Genomic DNA, 22,002 nt, shown 5'->3' on the forward strand with positions numbered 1-22,002 from the left:
ATGCCACGGGACAGGTTGGCTCTCGCTGTTCTCATGCCAGCTTCATCCCCAGCTCTGTAGGCTTTGTCTCTGGCCCTCAGCAGCCTGAGGACATCCCCTGTCAGCCATGGCTTCCAGTTGGCCCGAGTGATGATGTCTTTTGTGTGGGTCACATCATCGATGCACTTGGTGATGTAAGAGGTTACAGTGTCTGTATACTCTTCTATGTCTGTCCGGTTGTTGTAAGTGGCTGCCTGCTTAAACATTTCCCAGTCTGTTGTGTCAAAGCAGTCTTGAAGAGCATCGGAGGCTCCCTCAGGCCACACTTTTACCTGCTTACGAACCGGTTTGTTCGCTTTTACCCTTTGTCTGTATGCGGGCATTAGCATAACAGTTATGTGGTCTGAAAGTCCAATGTGGGGGAGGGGGGTGGCTTTGTATGCTCCTTTGTGTGTAGTGTAGACCAGGTCCAGGATGTTATCTCCTCTTGTTGGAAAATCAACATGCTGGTGTAGCTTTGGAAGTACAGTTTTAAGATCAGCATGGTTAAAATCTCCAGTGAAGATGGTGAAACCGTCTGGGTGTGCCGTCTGTTGTTCACTGACAGCCTGGTACAGTTCACTGAGAGCCGCGTTCTTATCGCTGTTGTTGTTGGTAGGCGGGATGTATACTGCGACTAACAGAATCGCAGTAATTTCCCTTGGCAGGTAAAAAGGACGGCACTTTATGATCATAAACTCTGCCAGTGGTGAGCAGTGTTTGCATACTACTACAGTGTCCCGGCACCATTCGTCACGGATGTAAACACAGATTCCTCCTCCTCGTGATTTACCTCCCTTTACAATGGCCCTGTCTGCTCGATAGCATGCTAGCTGCTCCAGTTGTACAGCACTTGATGTTTAAATGACAGAGTACAGTCAAGAATAATGCCCAGATATTTAAACTGTGTAACTGTTTGAATGACCTCCCCAGACACACAGACATTGGGTTCACAGTGAGATACAGTGTTGCTTTTGCTAAAAAACATACAAACTGTCTTCTTAACATTGAGATACAACTGAGAGCAAGTAAGCCATTTACGTACATGTACCATTGTATCGCTGAGCTTGGCAGCAGCTTGGGCTTTAGTTTTTGCATGAACATATATGACTGTATCATCAGCATACATCTGTACCTCACATCCAGTGCACACTGATGGCAGGTCATTTATGTAGATGCTGAACAGAATAGGGCCCAGGACAGATCCCTGGGGTACACCAAGTTCGTTCCTCAGGGGTGGTGATGTCTCACCACTAACTCTCACACACTGAACTCTCTTTGACAGGTAAGATCTCATCCAGTCAGTAACACTGGATGAGAAATTAAAATAAGACATCTTGTGGATAAGTATTTCATGGTTGACCGTGTCAAAAGCTTTTTTCAAATCTAAGAAAATTGCTCCAACTACACCTCCTTTGTCCAATTTTGATTTAATGTTTTCCACAAAGAAACAATTAGCTGTCTCTGTGGAGTGATTGGCTCTAAAGCCAATTGCATGGGGTGCAGTTTAAAAGGACTACTGTTAAGATGCTCAGTCATTTGCTCAGCCACATATTTTTCAGCGATCTTAGACATGATGGGTAAAATACTAATTGGCCTATAGTTATTCATATCAGTTGTATCTCCTGATTTATACACTGGCACAACAATGGCTGACTTCCAGTCGTTTGGGAATTTTCCCTCTTTAAAAGAGGTGTTTATGATTTTAGTAACAGGCCCTGTGAAGGAGGCAGCATGTTTCTTTAAGAACATGGAATCCAATCCAAATATGTCTTTTGATTTGGAGTTCTTAATAGAAGTAATTATAGACTTAACCTTGGGTTCAGAAATTTCAGTCAGAGTGAAGACTGGCTGTGATACATCAATTGGTAAGGAGTGTAGTGGACCACTTATGGGACTGCACAGTAATCTCACAGAATTGACAAAATGGCTATTAAGAATAGTCACTATTTCAGCTGGTTCCTTATGTACTATTGTTTTTGATCTCCAGCTGCTCTGTTGCTTTATTATGTCCTTTCCCTGTTAGTTTATGCAGACAGTCCCAGACTTGTTTATGATTACCCTTAGCGTCCCGTATGAGGTCAACAAAGAAGTTTGATTTAGCTGCCCTAATTACCTTTATTACTCTATTTCTCAAGGACACAAATATATGCCTGTCAGTCAATGAGTTGGACTTGAGAGAGTGCTTTAAAGCATTATCTCTCTCCTTCATTAATCTCCTTATGTCACTAGAGATCCAAGGGAGGGTATATCTACTATTTCCTTTAGATATGCTTTTCTTGAGGAATCGCTTTGTTATGTTTTGGATTGTGGACATAAGGACATTTGTGTCATTATCCACATCTACACAAGTTATGATTTGGTCCCAGTTAATATTTTTGATTTCCCTGTCAAATTCATCAACATCACACTTGGGTATTCTTAACTGACTAGATTTGGTGTTAGGTTTTAAATGAAAGCGGGATTTAGTGAGCTTTCTGGCTATAAGAGTGAGGTTATGGTCAGACAGACCAGTGACCATATTAAAGGATTTTGTCACCCTTTCAGGTTTGTTGGTGAATATCAAGTCAATTTGAGTTTTTGAGGATGAGGTTATTCTAGTGGGCCCTTTGATTAGTTGTGTGAAATCAATTTTATTTGAACACTTCCGGGAATATCGATAAGGACCTAGGTAATGTTACCGTTAGCGTTGGTTGAGTGATGGAGGCCAATTTGATTGATTGCATTTGTAGAAAACTATAAATGCGGTTATACCAAGCAAATTGATAGCAGCACTGTAATTGTATCTTTCGACTGTCATTTGTTGCACGTGCTACAAAAATCATTCTGTGCAATGGAAGATTTACCAACGTTACACCGGTCCGATACAGTTTTGCCTATATATGCGTGAGACTGAGATGCATGTTTATTTTGTTTTAAGTGCGTGCAGGGTGTGAGAGGGGAATCGATGTGCTTTGATTCCAGCTTGGTAGTTGTAGTCTGTGAAATTAAAAAGCACGTGTGTGTGTGAAGTATCTAAACAATGACACCTTCATTTCATTATGGCTGCTTTAGCAACACACTTTAAGCTACTGTGTAGTGGGTCCCATTTAGAAGTGGCTACTTCATTCGCGCTTTCCTTGACTCATGGAGCTGCGTGAATTTTATTACAACTTTTTGCCATGATATGGCAGTTTAAAGGAAAATTCATTTTTTTTAGCATTTTAAGGCCCTTTTCTGGTTTGTTTTGGATGAACTAGAGTGGTGGACACCGAAATTTTGACGATTGGTCCTGTCTCGACTTTTCTGACTCGTTTTGAATCGCCTTTTCACTTCTCAGGATGGCTGGCAATGGGCATACTGTAGTAGGCTACTCAAACATGTTCTAAAACAACCCTTAACGTTCGTTTTCAAAACTGTGCAACTCACCGAGCAACTCACACTCACTCAAGAATGCATAACATTCCCGGAAGTGTTCTTGAATCGTTGGTTTTATCAAGGATGCACTGGGAGGTGACTTGGTGGGTTGAAGAACCCAGAATGCATTATGTCAGCTCAGCTGTGACACACACATACAAACAGAGAAATGGCAGCCACAGCGACAGCTGGAACAGGGTCATCTGAAGAGCAACCGCACAACTGTAAGTTAATTTGTGTTATTCTGTGCTCAAAAGTGTTTCTGAACATAAGTTTGAGTGAGAAAATACTCAAGACAGACAAGGGAGGATAAATGCAGCATCTCTTCCTCAGTCTGAAATGATCAGTGTTGTTAACTTGACAGTTAATGTTAGTTAATAGTAAGTTAACAGTTAGTTAGTCAAGTTAAACAACTTCAGTTTGTATTATGTGTTGCCCCCTGCAGGTAACCCCCAGAACCTAGTCAACGTCAGCCGTTTCTCAGACGTAACCCCAGGCCTAGGCAGTTAAGACCCACGATACCCCCTTGAGGTTATTGTAGATAGCAGGGACCTACTGTCGAGTGAAGTCGCACGTCTTCCCTCTGCGGCGCAGATAACCAATTACTCCTATTTTAAATATCCCCCTTGGAAGTTGGAATTTATCAGTGGTAATTCTGAACTGGCAGCAAGAACTAGAGGTCTCAGTTAATAGTAATAGGTCACATTTGATGGTGATATAGACTGAAGAATAAGATGCAGCTCTTCAGATTATCTCAGGTCTAACAACAGAGGTCTAACAGCACACCTAAGTTTCACAGATGTCACAGCAAATTGTATGATTTAAATGTATGCATGCTTCATATAGTTGTCGGCATAGTCCTCCTGTAACAATATAATACTCAGAATGTCTCAGTGTAGATCTCAGATCAACGTCTACGTATGGTTCAAGGGTATGTGCAGATATGTTGAGATATGGTCACATGTTTTTAGGAATGAATGTAAGTGTTAATGTCAGCGATGTATGGTTGGCAGGATGTGCACACAGACAGGCACACACGAAATGTAATACACGGTCACCACCACACTGGTGGTATATGTGAGGTAGCACATATACACTGATGGTTTTATAGTCAGGTCTCTAAAGAAAAGCATATATGCCCATGGTTGGCTGAACACAGACTAATGAGTTGCTTACTGATTCTACTTAGTTTAGGCTATATAATGGCCTATATGTGATGGTAAGTGACACAACTGGCATGTTCAAGCATTGCTACTTACCCATATCACATTTTTAAGATCAATAATGGTTGCCAGTAAAGAAAAAAGGTATCGGGATATTTTTATGTCAGGCAGGTAGTAGACTCTAGCACAGTGTTTCTCAAAGTGTGGTCCGGGGACCACTGGTGGTCCGCAAGCTATCCCAAGTGGTCCGCGAGCAGACGTGGTAAAATATAATATAGATGAGTTGTTTACCATATTGAACCAACTTCTATGTAAATCCAAACAGTTCTGCAACGCTGCCTATGTAAGTTATGCCAGTTTAAATCATATGAATCCTCTGACACAATAAGCAAGGTGCAAAGAAAATAAGCAACGTGGCTCAGTGAGTAAGCCTATTGTGTAAATAACTATTTAAGTAGGTCTACTCTTTTTTTTAGCTAGGTGGTCCGTGAGGTTTTTTTTTTATTGATTAAGTGGTCCTTGGTCTGAAAAAGTTTGAGAAACACTGCTCTAGCATGACATACTGGAATGAAGTCGTGTTTTTGGCCTCATCAGTGTAAAAAAACCTACTGTGTGATCCCTTATCCCATGTGTTTTTTAATTGACCAACTTTGCTGGACTCCCTCTTATGAGGTCATCATTGTGTCTGGAATGTTTCCTTGAATGTTCATAAATTCAGTTATAAAAATAGCTGTAAATATTGTTCTATTGAATTTAAAGTTGATTTTTCAAGAAAAATCACTACTCACTACTATCTTGCTTCATGTCCCTTCACTTGTCAAAAATGTTTTTTTAACCTGACAAACGCACTTTAATGCTGGTTAGTGAGCAAATGTAACGTTAACGTCAGTGATTAGCTGGGAGCAATGTTAGGTTTGATTGTCGTTAGCTAACGTTATCGAAACCTACGGTCACTTTAAAGTTGACAACATACAGTAGCTGCTAGGCCTATTAACGCTGATAAGGTGGGTGCTAACGTTAACTATTCCCCTAACGTTATAACGTTAGTTTGGCTATTTGTGACCTATCATTTCATACAACATAATGTTTGACGACATAAATGAGTCAAATGCCAAAAATCGGACCACTTACCTTGTCTGTAATTAGAGAAGGACCGTCAGTTACGAGCAAGTAGCCTAAAGTGGGATCACGGCAGGCAATAAGACGAACGTTCAGAAGACTCACAGCTCCAGTGGTAGAGAGATTGCAGTGGTTGATTGCTTTCAGCTGCAGGTCACGTCACAATGCTAAAAGTCGCCGCCACAGCGGTCAATGTTAACTCAATGGGAATTTGTTGCTCTTTTATCATAAATATCTCAAAGTATAAAGTTCACAAATGTAAAAAAAATACATTGTACAATTGTCCGTTACAGGGCCTTTGTAGGAGTGTTTGAATGACGTCAAACGGTTCGGTGGTTTTAGTGTCATTAAACGTCAAACTTGGTCGGAAGAAGAATAATAAAAGACGATAATAAGAAAAACAGTGATGATGGTCCATTGCATTTACATGCAATGCAATAAATGAATAGACTGTCAAGCTGATCCGAGAGAGAGAATGGCTGTGAATTTTATGTGCATTGATGGCATTTTGAGCAAGACCAAAGTAAGTATGGAAGCTAGGGATAGGCATTCGATTAAATTTTCTTAGTTGATTGTCGGGAGAATTAACGATCGACTCGATTAATCATTAATATTTCTAGGCCTATATTAAAATTCATTATTTATTTAACTTTTTATGAATTTAAAAATGCTATGAAAATACAAAAATACAGCATGTTTTTCCTCAAGATATTTATCACAAGAAGAATAACTTGTGGCAGTTAAAGCTCTCTGCGATGCGGTAGCGTGCATACCGCTATCAAAAGCAGAAGATGGCAACATTTCCGGAAACTGGCTTGATGAAATTCATTCTGGACTCTATCCGACCACATAAAGACCTCGGGATACTACGGTTTGGCTTTAGGGACCCTCTACTCACTACCACGTAAGTGCAATGTTGTTTGGAACTGTAGAAGAGGTATAAAAATAGCGTTTTGTAGCGGCGAAATAATATGCCCTTCTCACTTCCACGCTAACAAGCTTTGACTAAAAACGGTAACATCGAACTTTCTCAAAACACATCCGAATGACATGATTTTGATGTCAACTCAACGTATGTACTCCCAATCATCCGTAAATCGATCTAAAGTGCATTTTACTCCGGATAATTTCTCATTAGACCTAGCTTCACACCTCGTTTAGTTAGTGCAGCAGTTTTATAGTGCAAATTATTGCTCTCAGCAGAGGGATAGCAACAGAAAGACAAATGTTGAAATTTCCCTGTATTTTGGGTGAGTAACCCGGGAAATCTCCCTTATTTTCAATGCTCAACGTTGACAACTATGGTCAGAAAACGAGAAGAGAATGAGAGGCTAAATAGGATAAAAAAGGCTAACATACAGCCAACTCCTCACATCCATCGCCATTATTGTATCTGTATTATTAATAGCCTACTATATTATATTGTCCTCTGTGGGCTTAAGTTAAATACGTTTTAGACAGGGCAGACCGCTGCCCCTATGCAATATGCGAATCAGCAGTAGCCTGATGTAGTCGCCTACAGTAGATTACCTTGGACATATTGCATTTGCATAGATGCCATTGCTAGGTAGGCAATGTTAGCCAACATTTTACAGTAGTTAATATATTTTTTGATGGTGCGCCCTAGGAACAAACTCAGCGCAGAAAGATATCAGTAGATAATTCTGATTTGTATAGTGTTTTGTTCACTTGGATTTTGGAAATGTTACAGAGAAATATGTTAGCCTTTTCGGCATCCAGACCATACCGTTGTATAGGTCCTCCTGTATAAGTTATCAGATAGAACAATCACTGGCTAACCCACTTTAAACTACTTTATCAAAGTCCTTGGCAGCAGGTTGTGAGCAACAGGCAAACGCAAGATACAATTGCAGTCCAATGAGATGCAGCTTTATTCTCTGCGATCATGCATGTTTAAACATAATGTTGTGGAACAAAAAAGTGCGCCGACCTTGCGACTTGAACGCCTTCAGCTGCGACGTGTGCCGATGTAACATAACAGTTATGCTATAAATAAATATCGGGGTAAGTTACAGCTGACAATAATGACGGATCTTTACTTAATGCTATTGAGTCTATTAGATAGGGGTCCACAATGATTAAGTTTATCTACTCTTGATATTGACGAGATGAAGCCGTTAGGCTACTGTGCCCTGCTCAGCTCAAATCTACACGCTACAGGCGATTGTCACATAGAATAGCCTATAGAACTTGAATGTCATATCAACAATATGGCCACAGCGGTGTTTGCGAATAAGCCCTATATAAAATATTAAGAAGAGCTCTTTTTTTCGAGTTAAATTGAAAAAATGTCTTGTATTGCTCGTGCACTGATAGCCCTACTGGTAGGCAATTATTACATGGCAGTGTTTGCAGTGAACTAACGTTATCGTTTTATAAACGATAAAATGGTCCCACGCCACACTTCACCGTGAACTCTTCATAAATCAAAACGGAAACTCATAGGTAACTGAGTAGCCTAGCATCAAATATTGTCCCCAGGTGGTATAATGTTTAATTGCTCTCACACAGTGAAATGTATTGCTTCAAGACACTATGTAACGCAACCTGCATTAGTTTAATCGACAACAAATTAACGTGATCGAAGAAAATCTTAATGATCAACTATTGATCGTCGATTAATCATGCCCATCCATAATGGAAGCTTTCTTTGTTCATTACCAACAATCTTCTCCTTCTCCCCCATGCTTCATTTCATCCTCTAAACATAGAACATTTATTTGCAATTGTTTGCTTTTTAATCTTTCAATTGATATAATATTTCACTGAATTTTTCTCCCATCACAGATCTGGAGTCTGACATGTCAGGATTTACTGAATCAATACCACTGCCCATGCCAGTGAATGAGATAAAAGAAGAGTTTGATGATTTCCTTCAAGAGTACCTGTTTGCAGTTCAGAAGGTAAAAGAAAACCCTGAACTGGATAATGACTGCAAGACTGAAACACACATATCAACCTTTAACTGTGAAGAACAGCTGCCTCCACTAATGGCAATAATCAAAGAGGAAGACTCTAATTTCAGAGAAGATATTCAGAAATACTCCTACCCTACAGGTAAGTTGCAAATTATTATTTATTTTTTTTAGTGTGAATCTTATATAAAAAAGTTGAATTAACATTAATAATTAGTGTTTCTCTTTTTTTTTCTCCTATAAATCATCAATAAATCAACACAGATGAGATGAGACATACTGCGGGAAAGACCCATCATTGTACTGAGTGTGGAAAAACTTTCTGTAGGAAGAGTAATCTCAAGTCACACCTGAAGATCCACACAGGAGAAAAGCCACATCAGTGTACTACATGTGGGAAGGCCTTTAGTCGATCTTATCATCTCCAGGAACACCTGAAGATCCACACAGGAGAAAAGCCACATCCGTGTACTACATGTGGGAAGAGTTTCAGGACTAGGGGAGAGGTCAACACCCATCAGCGCACACATACAGGAGAAAAGCCGTATCAGTGCTCTGACTGTGGAAAGGCCTTTAGTCAAAGGTCTAATCTAATACAACACCTGAAGATCCACACTGGAGAAAAGCCTTATCAGTGTAATACATGTGGAAAGAGTTTTAAAAGTAAAGCAGAGGTAACCTCCCATCAACGCACACATACAAGAGAAAAGCCGTATCAGTGTGCTACATGTGGAAAGAGTTTCAAGAGTAGAGCAGCGGTGAACATCCATCAGCGCACACATACAGGAGAAAAGCCGTATCAGTGTTCTAACTGTGGAAAGGCCTTTAGGCAACTCTCATCTCTCCAGCAACACCAGACAATGCATACAGGAGAAAAGCTGCATCAGTGCTCTGACTGTGAAAAGGCCTTTAGTCGAAAGTCTCATCTAAAGGAACACCAGATGATCCACACAGGAGAAAAGCCGTATCAGTGTTCTGACTGTGGAAAGGCCTTTAGTTTTGTCTCTGGTCTCCGGAAACACCAGAGGATCCACACAGGAGAAAAGCCGTATCAGTGCTCTGACTGTGGAAAGAGATTCAAGACTAGGTCACTGGTCAACACCCATCAACGCACACATACGGGAGAAAAGCCGTATCAGTGTACTACATGTGGGAAGAGATTCAACACTAAGGCAGAGGTCAAAATCCATCAGCGCACACATACAGGAGAAAAGCCGTATCGGTGCTCTCACTGTGGGAAGGCCTTTAGTCACAGATCTAATCTAACAAAACACCTGAAGGAGAAACACACAGGGCACACAGGAGAAAAGCTGCATCAGTGCTCTGACTGTGAAAAGGCTTTTGGTCGAAGGGCTCATCTAAAGGAACACCAGAGGATTCACACAGGAGAAAAGCCGTATCAGTGCTCTGACTGTGGAAAGGCCTTTAGTCAAAGGTCTTATCTAAAGGAACACCAGATGATCCACACAGGAGAAAAGCCGTATCAGTGCTCTGACTGTGGAAAGGCCTTTAGCTTTGTCTTTCGTCTCCGGAAACACCAGAGGATCCACACAAGAGAAAAGCTGTATCAGTGCACTGACTGTGAAAAGGCCTTTAGTCAAAGGTCTTATCTAAAGGAACACCAGAGGATTCACACAGGGAAAAAGCCGTATCAGTGCTCTGACTGTGAAAAGGCCTTTAGTTTTGTCTCTCGTCTCCGGAAACACCAGAGGATTCACACAGGAGAAAAGCCATATCAGTGCTCTGACTGTGGAAAGGCCTTTAGTCAAATGTCTTATCTAAAGGGACACCAGAAGATTCACACAGGAGAAAAGCCGTATCAGTGCTCTGACTGTGAAAAAGCCTTTAGTCAAAGGTCTTATCTAAAGGAACACCAGAAGATTCACACAGGAGAAAAGCCGTATCAGTGCACTGACTGTGAAAAGGCCTTTAGTCAAATGTCTTATCTAAAGAAACACCAGAGGATCCACACAGGAGAAAAGCCGTATCAGTGCTCTGACTGTGAAAAGGCCTTTAGTCAAATGTCTTATCTAAAGAAACACCAGAGGATCCACACAGGAGAAAAGCCGTGTCAGTGCTCTGTGGAAAGGCCTTTAATCAAAGATCTGGTCTAATACAACACCAGAAGGTCCACACAGGAGAAAAGACATATCTGTGTATTAAATGTGGAAAGAGGTTCAGGCAGCGCTCAACTCTTAAGAGTTCACACTATGAGTTAAATATTAGAAAAACTGATTTGACTATTTTAATGAATGGGATTCTCATCACAATTTAGTGAGGGATTCTGAACACTTGCACACCGTTGCAGTGAGTGCCACCGATGCATTTGCCACAGCTTCTGCAACGCCAAATGAGCATAAATCTCGATCAGTAGGGTTTTTAGATAGCCTGACGTAGTCATACTCAATTCTAGTCAGAATTTGAGTCTGATACTGCTCCATTGAGCTTTGATTATGGGGCGTGTTTCAAACGAACCTGGGAAAAAAATCCCTCTGCACTCAATTGGATAGACCTACAACCAATCAGAGCAACGGAGTGTGTGACGTATGTTAAGCGACGCATAGTTGATGTCAACAGAACTCAACTGCACGCTGGAAGAAGTAGAAGAAGAAGATGAGTGTGAGCGATTTTTGCAGGTGTTGTAAAATTAATGTAAGGATACACAGAGTTCTTCAACACACAAACTTCATTTTTGAGAGAAACAGTAAAGGTGAATGCATATACGATCAAGTTATCCGTATAGGATTACAACACGGCAAACAAATCGCATCGCATTTGTCGGTCCTGTCAGAACTTTATAACACGGTTGGAACGCGACATGCCCGTGTTTAAAAAATGGACAGACGACGAAGGAGACCAGCCTGAAGAACCGTGTTCATCTGAGGCATCAGAGAAAAGAGACCGGTAGCCTACTCCTTCCAAGACGCCCCGGACTCTGAAGAAGTTCTGCCCCAATCCGTCAACTCCAACCGGTACAAAAACGCGAAGAAGCATTACAGAGGTAAGCTTGTTAATACATTTCTACTTATGATATGACTATGAGAATAACCTCGATTGCCACGTTTCACATGAGTTAATAGTGAGTCGTGATTATTGTCCAATGTGATAAACACTGTGCATTCCCACACTCCTCATTTCTGTGAAATCTATCTATGATTAAATCATTTAGTCATATTTTGACATGCCTAGTATTCCGGAAGCCAGCCCGAATTTCAGTGTAGTGTGAGCAAATGTTACCAGGATAAACTTGTACCTGATGTGTAAGTTGGCCTCTGTCACTTTGTCAATATGTAGAAACTTCATTTTGTAATGGACTAGCATGTTATCCAACCCCCACTTTTGTGCTCTGCACCTCTGTGGGGGGTGGGCAGTGTTTCTCTGACCTGCTCAGCAATTGCATCTGGTGTCACCATATTTAACAGTCTGTATTTTCCAATGTATTGTCAATGCACGTTATACTTATTAGGCTATACTGTAATGCTTCACACTGATGTGTTCACTTATATTTCAGGTTGTCACCCATTTTCCATCCACTTGACCTCCACCTGGAACACCTAAACAATTTTCTCAAATCATTTATGAGAGGATTGGGACCAAACATGTCAGAAATGTCAGCAGCCAGAATCAGTAGGTCCATTGGCAATGTCAAAGAGCTAATGGACAAAACGGACACAGAGCTGGAGCTGACAAGGCCGGCTGGCATTCATCATGTGGCCCGAGAACAGGAGGACGTTTTAACACTGGTAAACGTTTTCAGGGAGACACAACTTTCCCAACAAAAATCACCCAGGCAGGCAGTATCATGCATTCCCGAATTTCAAGAGAAACTTATTGGCAAAGCTCAATTACCAGGGGATGTGGATGAAGTCCAAAATAATGGACTGGCAAAATGTGCCTATTTAAATAATTAAGTAAATGTGAAATGTAAATGGTGATGGTAATTTGTAAATATTGTTTTCATAAATGACAATGTAAATAATTGTGTTTTCATATAATAGTTTAGTAGTATCCACATTCTTGAAACCATTTTTGTGTGTTTTCTTATTGGTTGTATGTTCAAAGTTCAGCGTATATCTTCTAACATTACCTATTATGTGTAGATATTAAAAATCTTTGACATGTCTTATTGTTTGTCTTTTAAATGCAGAAACATCGCCAACCAGTAGAGAAGTATAAACCATTTTAATTTTATTCAAAAATATTAATGTAACAGAGGTAAAAAAAGGCATTTGCATAACAACAGGACCCTGAATCTACAAATTTGAGCCTGAATTTGAAGCTAGTCTGAAATCTTCAACATTGACAAGCCTGATTCCAAGTTACTTGGTGGGGATTGGTTACTTTGATGACATGGATGAGGATAAGATACAGTGTAATCCATGTGAACCTGAACACGGTCATCCTGAACAACACAGTCATCAAACAAATTAGTTTGACTTTGTTCGATGTCATCAAAAACCTCATGCATAATTCATAGTATCTCTTTTGCATGTTCCAGTTTGTATGTAGGGAGATTATGGATAATGAAGTCCAGGTCAAATATCTGTATACACTGTTCTAAAACCGATCAATGAGTTCATCTCCAAAACCAGTGCAGGCTGTGTCGACTGTGTAAAGTGCTATGTTTGTATGGTCCTGAAGTAAACTACTCCTGTAAGTCAGGTGTGACTATTCTGTGGTTGTGGTGTGATGAAACCTCCCCTTGAAAGTGTTCATATTTGGGGATTAGCTCCCCACAACCTTCAGGTTCACAAGAACCAAACAGAATGGCAGTGAGTGCAGCACAGATGTCCTAGATCAACAGATGTGGTGTGTTCCTCAAAATGGCAGTACAAAGCTTTCCGCAGACAACTAGTGACTCCATTATAAAGTACCGTCTTAACTGCTGGGTCAAGCTTTGTACTAACATCCCTCACAATCCAGTGTAGGCACTCCAGTGTATGGCCAGGTACTTTAATCAGACCCAGTCTTGAGTACATAAAGCAACACCCAAATGAATGGACGATTTGCATCTGAATGGGCAACCAGTTCCTATGGCCACTTGGCCAGTGCGAATGCAAATGGGAAACCGTTTTTGGGGGAGAGTGGTTAGTTTTTAGAAGTGGACAGGTTCCTGTAATGCAACTGATTTCAGTTAAAGTGGTGAATTACAGTAAGTGTAGAAAACATCGAAGACTGAACATGCAGGAAGTCTGTTTTGTACATACTTGGCAGCTTTAACTAAGGACCTAAGGTCCCCCAACTTGGCGAAGCTGTCGCGAAATGACGTCTGCCCTTTTGCAGCCTGACCACTGATAGAAATAAAACAGTAACCTACATTAGAATGTAGCGAACTAGCTGTTAAAACAATCACACTAACGTTATGATTGTACCAAGTCTTGAGTTAGCGAACGTACAACGATACCTACTCAACATGGGATTCATATCACGACATTGGGAGTTATTTACTAAGTCAGACAGTTAGATTCTCTTACCATTTGTAAGTTAGATGAACTTTGTCCACGACGATACCCATTACGTTGGCTTGAAAAACATCGGAGCCTAGCATGTCCCTCCACTTGTTGTTCAGCAGCCAGGATTCCGGGCTTCAAAAAAGGATCTGGCAACGACCGCTGGCTATATCCACCTCGTTGTGCAAGCAGAATTGCATCGCCGTGATGCCCATTTTAGTTGCTTCGGCAAAAACATCTTTCTTATCAACAAATGCCTTGATCCCGTTACTCTGTTACTCTTTTAAAATTAATTCGCTGTCGATATCTTCTAGAACAGACCTGATAGCAGAATCTACACATCTCAATTCTCCAGCGGCAGCCATCGTTGTTGTAAACGAATTCAACCCAAGCGCTCTTTGGTGACGTAGTTGATTACGTTACTGTTGAGCATCTGTCCATCATCGTATAAAGCCCGCCCTGACAATTTGATTGGCCCGCCAGCTTTTGGGCGAGCATACTCGCGCCACTATGGATCAATGCCAGACCGAACTTCCCGACCTCAACCGTTGTGGGTGGGACTAAGTTCGGAATGGCACCCAGGCTAGTTTTTAGACACTGCTGCATGAGAAATTCAGTAAAAGGTCTCAAGATAGATCTGGGAAGATAATGAAAAATACAAGGGTTTTCGCGTATGACCGCAGGATGACCCAGGCTGAATGCATGAGCTGTTAATCTAAATTGCAGAAACTGTAAATAAAGGGCCAAACTGACATGTCGCATTTCCTATATTTTCCGATAGTGTCTAGTGCTAATGATAAACTCCAGCAACGGAGACGTATAGTGCTTTGGATCATGTAGGCTAGGCCTACTTTAAGGGGAGATGGAATCGCCCTTTAGTGAGCGCAACACAGCACGGGTCTTAACCTGCTTTATCCAGAGGGAGACATTGGAAGCAGTGACAAAAAGCCTATCATGGACCTGGCTGGGAAATGCGACAGTTGTGGATTCGGCATTCGTAGGCTATAGCCTGTCGCTGCAAGTACTTCTCCAAACTCAAAAACGGTAGACTAAAAGTGACAATAAAAGTGGACTGTCAGAGCAGCACAAAATACTAAAAGCCATGCCGAGTGTCCTGTTCGCTCCTAAACTTTCCATCACAGTTGGTGCATCTACCAAGCCACTTCGTAAATGTGTTAGAATTTGTTCTGTACTTTTAAAGAACATTTTGAGGGATCATATAGCCTATGTGTAATGTTGTGATATTATCAGTATGTGTAATTTGCTTTTGAGCAGGATCTTACAAGAACATTTCGAAATGAATGGAAAGACACAGTGAAGCCTAGTGTAGCCTAGGCCTGCTAGTGGTGAGTCTGTTATAGCCTATTTACTTGTATTGTAGCCTATGCAATGCTAATAAAATTCTATTATTCTAAACGTTGTGTGCTAGTCTATTCAACGCTATAGGCTATGACCCAAGGGCATAGGTTTGCTCTCAGTTTTGGTGGGGACACATCCACAACTCCTGTTATCACGATACCAACATTATTGTTTCAATACCAATAGCAAGTGAAGAATCTCAATTTCAATATTATTGCAATTTTTTTTTAAATTTGATTTGGTTTGTGTGATTTGTGAGATCATTCACATCAGTGGCAATCATATTTTCTATGGCATTAGATAAAATAAATGTTCAAAAAACATCTCTTTCTGAGATGAGATCATAGAACAGATCAGTGTTAAACAATGTTCATTTCTATGAGTATGGAAATGCACCAGTTTATTTTTTATTTCTTTGCATTGTGCAGGCTACATTCACAAATACATTAGCCTACATAAACAGAATATAGGAACAGGAAAATGTCTCAGATCCATTGTTTATTGCGACTGCAAGATTGGTACCCCAATTAGCCTATGTGACTGTCCGTGCGGCACACCCTTATTCAACATGACTCCTAACTTTGGTTGAAAGATTACAGAAGCTAGGTTAGCTGTGACAATATCCTGGGTAATATCCTAACAGCTAATGCTATTTTACACAGTAAAATCCGCATTTGAAAGCCTGGTCACCAGTTGTAGTTTGTATGGCTAATTGTTTTGCCTAGACTGCAATGAAAAAGCTTCGTATTTTTGGGTGGCATAGCTGATCTACAAACCACAAAAAGGGGCAAACATGTACATGCTGAAGGGCAAAGGGAACATCACAATGTTTTACTTTGCCCTTTTTTGGGATAGGCAATGTATTGGCAGACAGCCCTAACTTACCGTTGTCGTTGACACACCCGCTCGCTTGACTGCCGGTGCAAACAAGTAGCCTACAGTAGACTGTGCTTTGACACTCCATGGGTGTAGGCCTACTGTAGCGTGCATGTCAGATAACCCTTCCCTCTCCCCCTCTGTTTTTCAGTAAATCATATGACGACGTTTCACTGGTGTGCTGGCTGTCGGAATGATCAGCAGCACAAATTAGTTCGCTAAAATATTGGTGGGGACAATTTTGGCATCTTAAAATATTGATTAGAACTAGTCCTTAGCGTCCCACCCTAAATCTACGCCCATGCTATGACGCTATGTTCTTGCTCTATTTCCCCCCTTGATCATATTCATTGTTATCCAAAAGGCTCGAAGGATGCTCTTTATTATATGGCAATTTTGAAAAAATATCAAATAAAAGTGAGGTGAGGTGTCAGTGCTCATAGCCCCCCCACCCGTTGCTCTCTGGCGCCGACGCTGCTTTTCTGCATCCAGATCATACCGTTGTGTAGGTCCTCCTGTTTAAGTTATCAGATCATAAGAACAATCACTGGCTAACCCACTTTAAACTACTTTAGCAAAGTCCTTGGCTGCAGGTTGTGAGCAACAGGCAAAAGCAAGATACAATTGCAGTCCAATGAGATGCAGCTTTATTCTCTGTGATCATGCATGTTTAAACGATGTCGTGGAACAAAAAAGTGCGCCGACCTTGCGACTCGAACGCCTTCAGCTGCGACGTGTGCCGACGTAACATAACAGTTATGCTATAAATAAATATCGGGGTAAGTTACAGCTGACAATAATGACCGATCTTTACTTAATGCAATTGAGTCTATTAGATATGGGTCCACAACGATTAAGCCGTTAGGCTACTGTGCTCTGCTCAGCTAAAATCTACGTGCTACAGGTGATTGTCACATAGAATAGCCTATAGAACTGGAATGTCATATCAACAATATGGCGCAGCGGTGTTAGCGGATAAGCCCTATATAAAATATAAAGAAGAGCTCTTTTTTTCAAGTTAAATCGAAACAATGTCTTCTATTGCTTGTGCACTAATAGCCCTACTGGTAGGCAATTATTACATCGCAGTGTTTGCAGTGAACTAACGTTATCGTTTTTTAAACCTAGGGTTAATCTTCTATCAGTTTTATAAACGGCTCTACTCATCAGAAAAACAGTATAAGTAAGTAGTATAAGTATACTCTTTTGATCTTGTGAGGGAAATTTGGTCAAAGCAACAAACTAACTCGTCAAAGTTACAAAGTAACGCGTTTACTGTAATTCCACTACTTTTAATAGGCGTAATAATCCAGTCACTAACCGATTCGTCTGCTGCAGCTCAACCTTGTTGCTGGAAGTTAGCCTACAGGGACTACTTTCAGGTGCTGCATGATGTCATTGTGCTGCTGTGCCCATGGTGTTCCTTGATTATTACACTGGAATGAGGGTATAGTTCCATGTCAAATCAGCGAAGAAAATCGCCACGTTTCATTTTCCGTTGGTCTTATTACACTTTCTACCTTGAGAGGAGACACGTTTTAAATAGGAAAATTACTGGAAATCTTAGTCACTTTTAAACGTGATGCTAGCAGGTGAGAAGCTAATGGACTAGTCAGATTCAATGATCTATGCTAGGCTGGAGCTAAAACTGGTATCACACTGAAAATGCACTGTACTGTTCTTCCAAAGTATTCTTATTATTAAACTTCTTCTAACGCACTTAATGCCGCTTTAACCGTTTAACATAGTTTGAATGAAGTTTCTATGTTACGTAGGTCTTACCTTTGCTCTAAACATACACACCTACAAAAATACGTATGGAAGCTTTCTTGCTTAATTACCCACAACCCCCTCCTTCTCCCCCCACCTTTCATTTCACACCTCCACCTACCCTCGTTTGTGGAATGTCTGCAAGTGCATCTGTGGGCAATCCCATTGGATGCTCTATCATTCTAATTTACATCATAAAGGTTCCTGTCACTGATTGGTTAGATTGACCCAATGGGTCAGAGAGAAAAAGCATTATATAAACATCAGAGTGGAGTCAGAATTCTGAACTCCTGTGTTTAGAGGTGGACAAGAAGATGCTCTTTACACTTGTTTGATTATTCAATTGATCGTTGACTAAATTTCTCTCATATCACAGAACTCGAGTGAAATGTCAGGATTTACTGAACCAACACTGGTGCCCATGCCAGTGAAGAAGATAAAAGAAGAAGAGTTTGATGATTTCCTTCAAGAATACCTGTTTGCAGTTCAGAAAGAAAAAGAAAACCCTGGACTGGATCATGACTGCAAGTCTGAAACATTCCCATCAACAACCTTAAACTGCGAAGACAAAAAGTCCCCATTGATGAAAATAAACCAGGAGAAAAGCTACATCAGTGCTCTGACTGTGGAAAGGCATTTAGTCAAAGTTCCCATCTAAAGTCACACCTGAGGATCCACACAAGAGAAAAGCCACATAAGTGCACTGACTGTGGAAAGGCCTTTTGTCATTTTTTTTTCTATGCAGGTACACCAGAGGATACACACAGGAGAAAAGCCGTATCAGTGCACTGACTGTGGAAAGGCCTTTAGTCAAATGTCTTCTCTCAATAACCACCAGAGGATCCACACAGGAGAAAAGCCACATCAGTGCTCTGACTGTGGAGAGGCCTTTAGTCACAGTTCCCATCTAAAGGAACACCGGAAGAACCACACAGGAGAAAAGCCTTATCAGTGCACTAACTGTGGGAAGAGTTTCAAGACCAAAGCAGAAGTCAACAACCATCAGCGTACACATACAGGAGAAAAGCCGTATCAGTGCTCTGACTGTGGAAAGGCCTTTAGTCGAATATCTAATCTTAAGGCACACCAGAGGATCCACACAGGAGAAAAGCCATATCAGTGCACTGACTGTGGAAAGGTCTTTATTCAAACTTCTTCTCTCAAGGTACACCAGAAGATCCACACAAGAGAAAAGCTGCATCAGTGCTCTGACTGTGGAAAGGCCTTTGGTGATACATCAACCCTCCTGAAACACCAGAGAATCCACACAGAATAGTTTTCAGATCAACACCCATAATTGCATAAATACAGGAGAAAAGCCACATCAGTGCTCTGACTGAGGAATGGCCTTCAGTCAAAGGCTTCATCTAATGAGACACCAGAAGATCCACACAAGAGTAAAGCTGATTAATGTACTACATGTGGTAAGAGTTTCAGTCGAAACTCAACTCTTAAGACCCATCAGAGAAAATACACTAGAGGTAAATATCAACAAAACTGATTTGACTGAAATGTTATTTTAATAATATTGAAGCCAAAATTTACAGAAACATGTATGTGCACACAAAATGGTGAAACTGCATAAATATTTTGGTGTTTTCGGTTTGGGAAGTCTTTGAATCAAATGTTTAATTAAGTGTCATAGAATTCAAAATTTCACATTTACTGAGATACTCATTGTTTGATCCTATTCTATTGATATTCTATTTGATCCTATTCTATTGATATTCTAGTTGATCCTATTCCTTGATGTTCATGTTGTTTACTAAAGAGAAACACCTCATGAGATCAGACATGCTGTATAAAACTACAACTAAAAGTTGTGATGCAAAAACTCTTATAACTTTTACTATGAGAGATGCTTTGAGATTTTGGAAATGTTATTCTATCATTGTAAATAAGTGTGTAGAATATGTACAAATCAACTCTGCATGACTATGCCAATGACAAGGTATCTCATAATGGCTGATTGAACAAATTTATTTTTATTTTGTACATGGAATGGGATGTTTTTTAAAAAACAAAACGATAAACAAAACTCAGAATTACTTGGAATAAATGTCTTACTTTCTGGTGCAAATGATTAAGTCTTTGGGAAGTTGCAACAAAAATAAAGGTCATAAACATAATTTTTCTTTACATGTGGTTTCCACTTGCTATAGACTGCTGAATTACTGAAGCTTAGCAGGCTTAGTTAGTACTTGGATAAGAAACCTCCTTGGAAGAGTAGGTTCCTGCTGGAAGTGGTGTTGGTGGCTGGCCAAAAGGTGGCACTCTTCTCTGTAGCCAAAAGCCACCAAACAAATATCAATCCCAATGTCCTAATGTATTGACAGGGACACTGTACTGCAGGAGATGTTTTCCTTTGCATGAATGTTAAATTGAGGTCCTTGATTACCTGATTTGCTCTATTTATGCACACATACATAAAGACACACACACATACACACACACACAAAGACACATACAAACATACATGCACAAACACGCACACAAAGACATAAACACAAATACACATGCACACATACACACACAGAAAAAAACACATACAAAAAAACAAGCACACACTAAATTACAAGCATAACCTAGAAATCTAGACGCACCCTAGCGGCGGCAAATTAATTTGCTCAGCCTGTAGGTCTAATAACAAACCATAGGGATTTCTATTGGCTGACGCCATGGACGTCATCCAATCACAGCGCTCTATTTTGTTAGAGAGTCTTAAGGCGGGCTTAACAGGATGACGACAGTCCTGCGAAGGTGGCTATGGCGAACGAAGAGCGGTTGTTTGAATCGCCGTTGGCGTCAACTCTGGAGGAGTTGGACTTGTGCTTTTTTTTTTAAAGTTGAGCAACACAAGTAATGTGTTAAGTAAGTAATTCCTTTCGAAGAAGGATGTATTTGCCGTTTTGCCGACCGGATACGGTAAAAGTTTGATATATAATCTTTCCTCAGTTTACTTCCCCGTTCACTGTTTTCGTCGCTCTGGCCACGTCATCCTGCTCTTTGTTCTGATTGGTCGTAGCGCTGGCCTATTGCATGCCTAGGCAGTTTGAAAGACAATTCTCTGCCCGCCCCTTGGATTAAGCGAGGTGAATAGGTCGATTCCAGACTATACATTTCAATGACATAGGATGGCCCGCTACGCTATTACAAACACACAAAAAAGGAACAAAGTAGGAATTGAAGACAATTTGACAAGTGTGACTTATTTTTGTGGAAAAAATGTGCTGGACTTGGCAGTGGTCGTATTTTGTAACGCTATGCGGTACATCTAGTTCTAATTTGGATCGATGACCATTCCCATCTCATGCCCCAACATTCTAATTTGGATCGATGACCATTCCCATATCATGCCCCAACATTCTAATTTGGATCCATGACCATTCCCATCTCATGCCCCAACATTCTCATTTGTATTTGAAAGTCAAGGTTTATTAACAAACAGGTGATCACTTCTACCCTAAAATTACCCAGTACATAAGCAATTGAGATTTCAATTTCACACCTCCTCCCCACCCCCACTCAACCTCCTCTGGGGCAATTTCACATCTCCCCACCCCCACTCAACCTCCTCTGGGGCAATTTCACACCTCCTCCCCACCCCCACTCAACCTCCATGGGGCAATTTCACACCTCCTCCATATCCACACTCAACCTCCTCTGGGGCAATTTCACACCTCCTCCCTACCCCCACTCAACCTACTCTGGGGCAATTTCACACCTCCTCTTTACCCCTACTCAGCCTCCTCTGGGGCAAGTAAAGTCTTGACTGTGTCCACATGAGGAGCATCAAATGTTGAAACAGTGCTCATTCACATGGAAGTTTCTCCCATAATTCTATTCTACTTGCACTCCAAAAGGTTGGTGAATTTTGAGCCCAGGAATCTAATTAGGCTTCTTCCGGCAGCCACC

The 22,002-nt window shown here is 40.8% G+C and overlaps 2 protein-coding genes and 1 pseudogene across 2 annotated transcripts in view; 2 read left to right on the plus strand and 1 right to left on the minus strand.

Moving 5' to 3' along the window:
• LOC121719003 (zinc finger protein 3-like) overlaps positions 1–20,214 on the plus strand; it is a 31,702-nt gene extending 11,488 nt beyond the window's left edge. Inside the window, exon 2 of the mRNA XM_042104501.1 lies at positions 18,464–20,214. Coding sequence (XP_041960435.1) covers positions 18,827–19,363 — 537 coding nt within the window. The 5' untranslated portion in view covers positions 18,464–18,826 and the 3' untranslated portion in view covers positions 19,364–20,214. The remainder of the gene's footprint in view (positions 1–18,463) is intronic.
• Positions 1–22,002, minus strand: part of LOC121718896 — a 172,851-nt pseudogene that overhangs the window by 129,207 nt on the left and 21,642 nt on the right.
• LOC121718929 (zinc finger protein 501-like) lies at positions 8,065–10,008 on the plus strand. Its single transcript, XM_042104373.1, is given in 3 exon segments — positions 8,065–8,774; positions 8,891–9,675; positions 9,677–10,008. Coding segments are annotated over 3 exon segments (1,263 nt in total). The 5' UTR covers positions 8,065–8,518; the 3' UTR covers positions 9,899–10,008.

This window comes from Alosa sapidissima, chromosome 9, assembly GCF_018492685.1.
Source record: "Alosa sapidissima isolate fAloSap1 chromosome 9, fAloSap1.pri, whole genome shotgun sequence".
NCBI lineage: Eukaryota > Metazoa > Chordata > Actinopteri > Clupeiformes > Clupeidae > Alosa > Alosa sapidissima.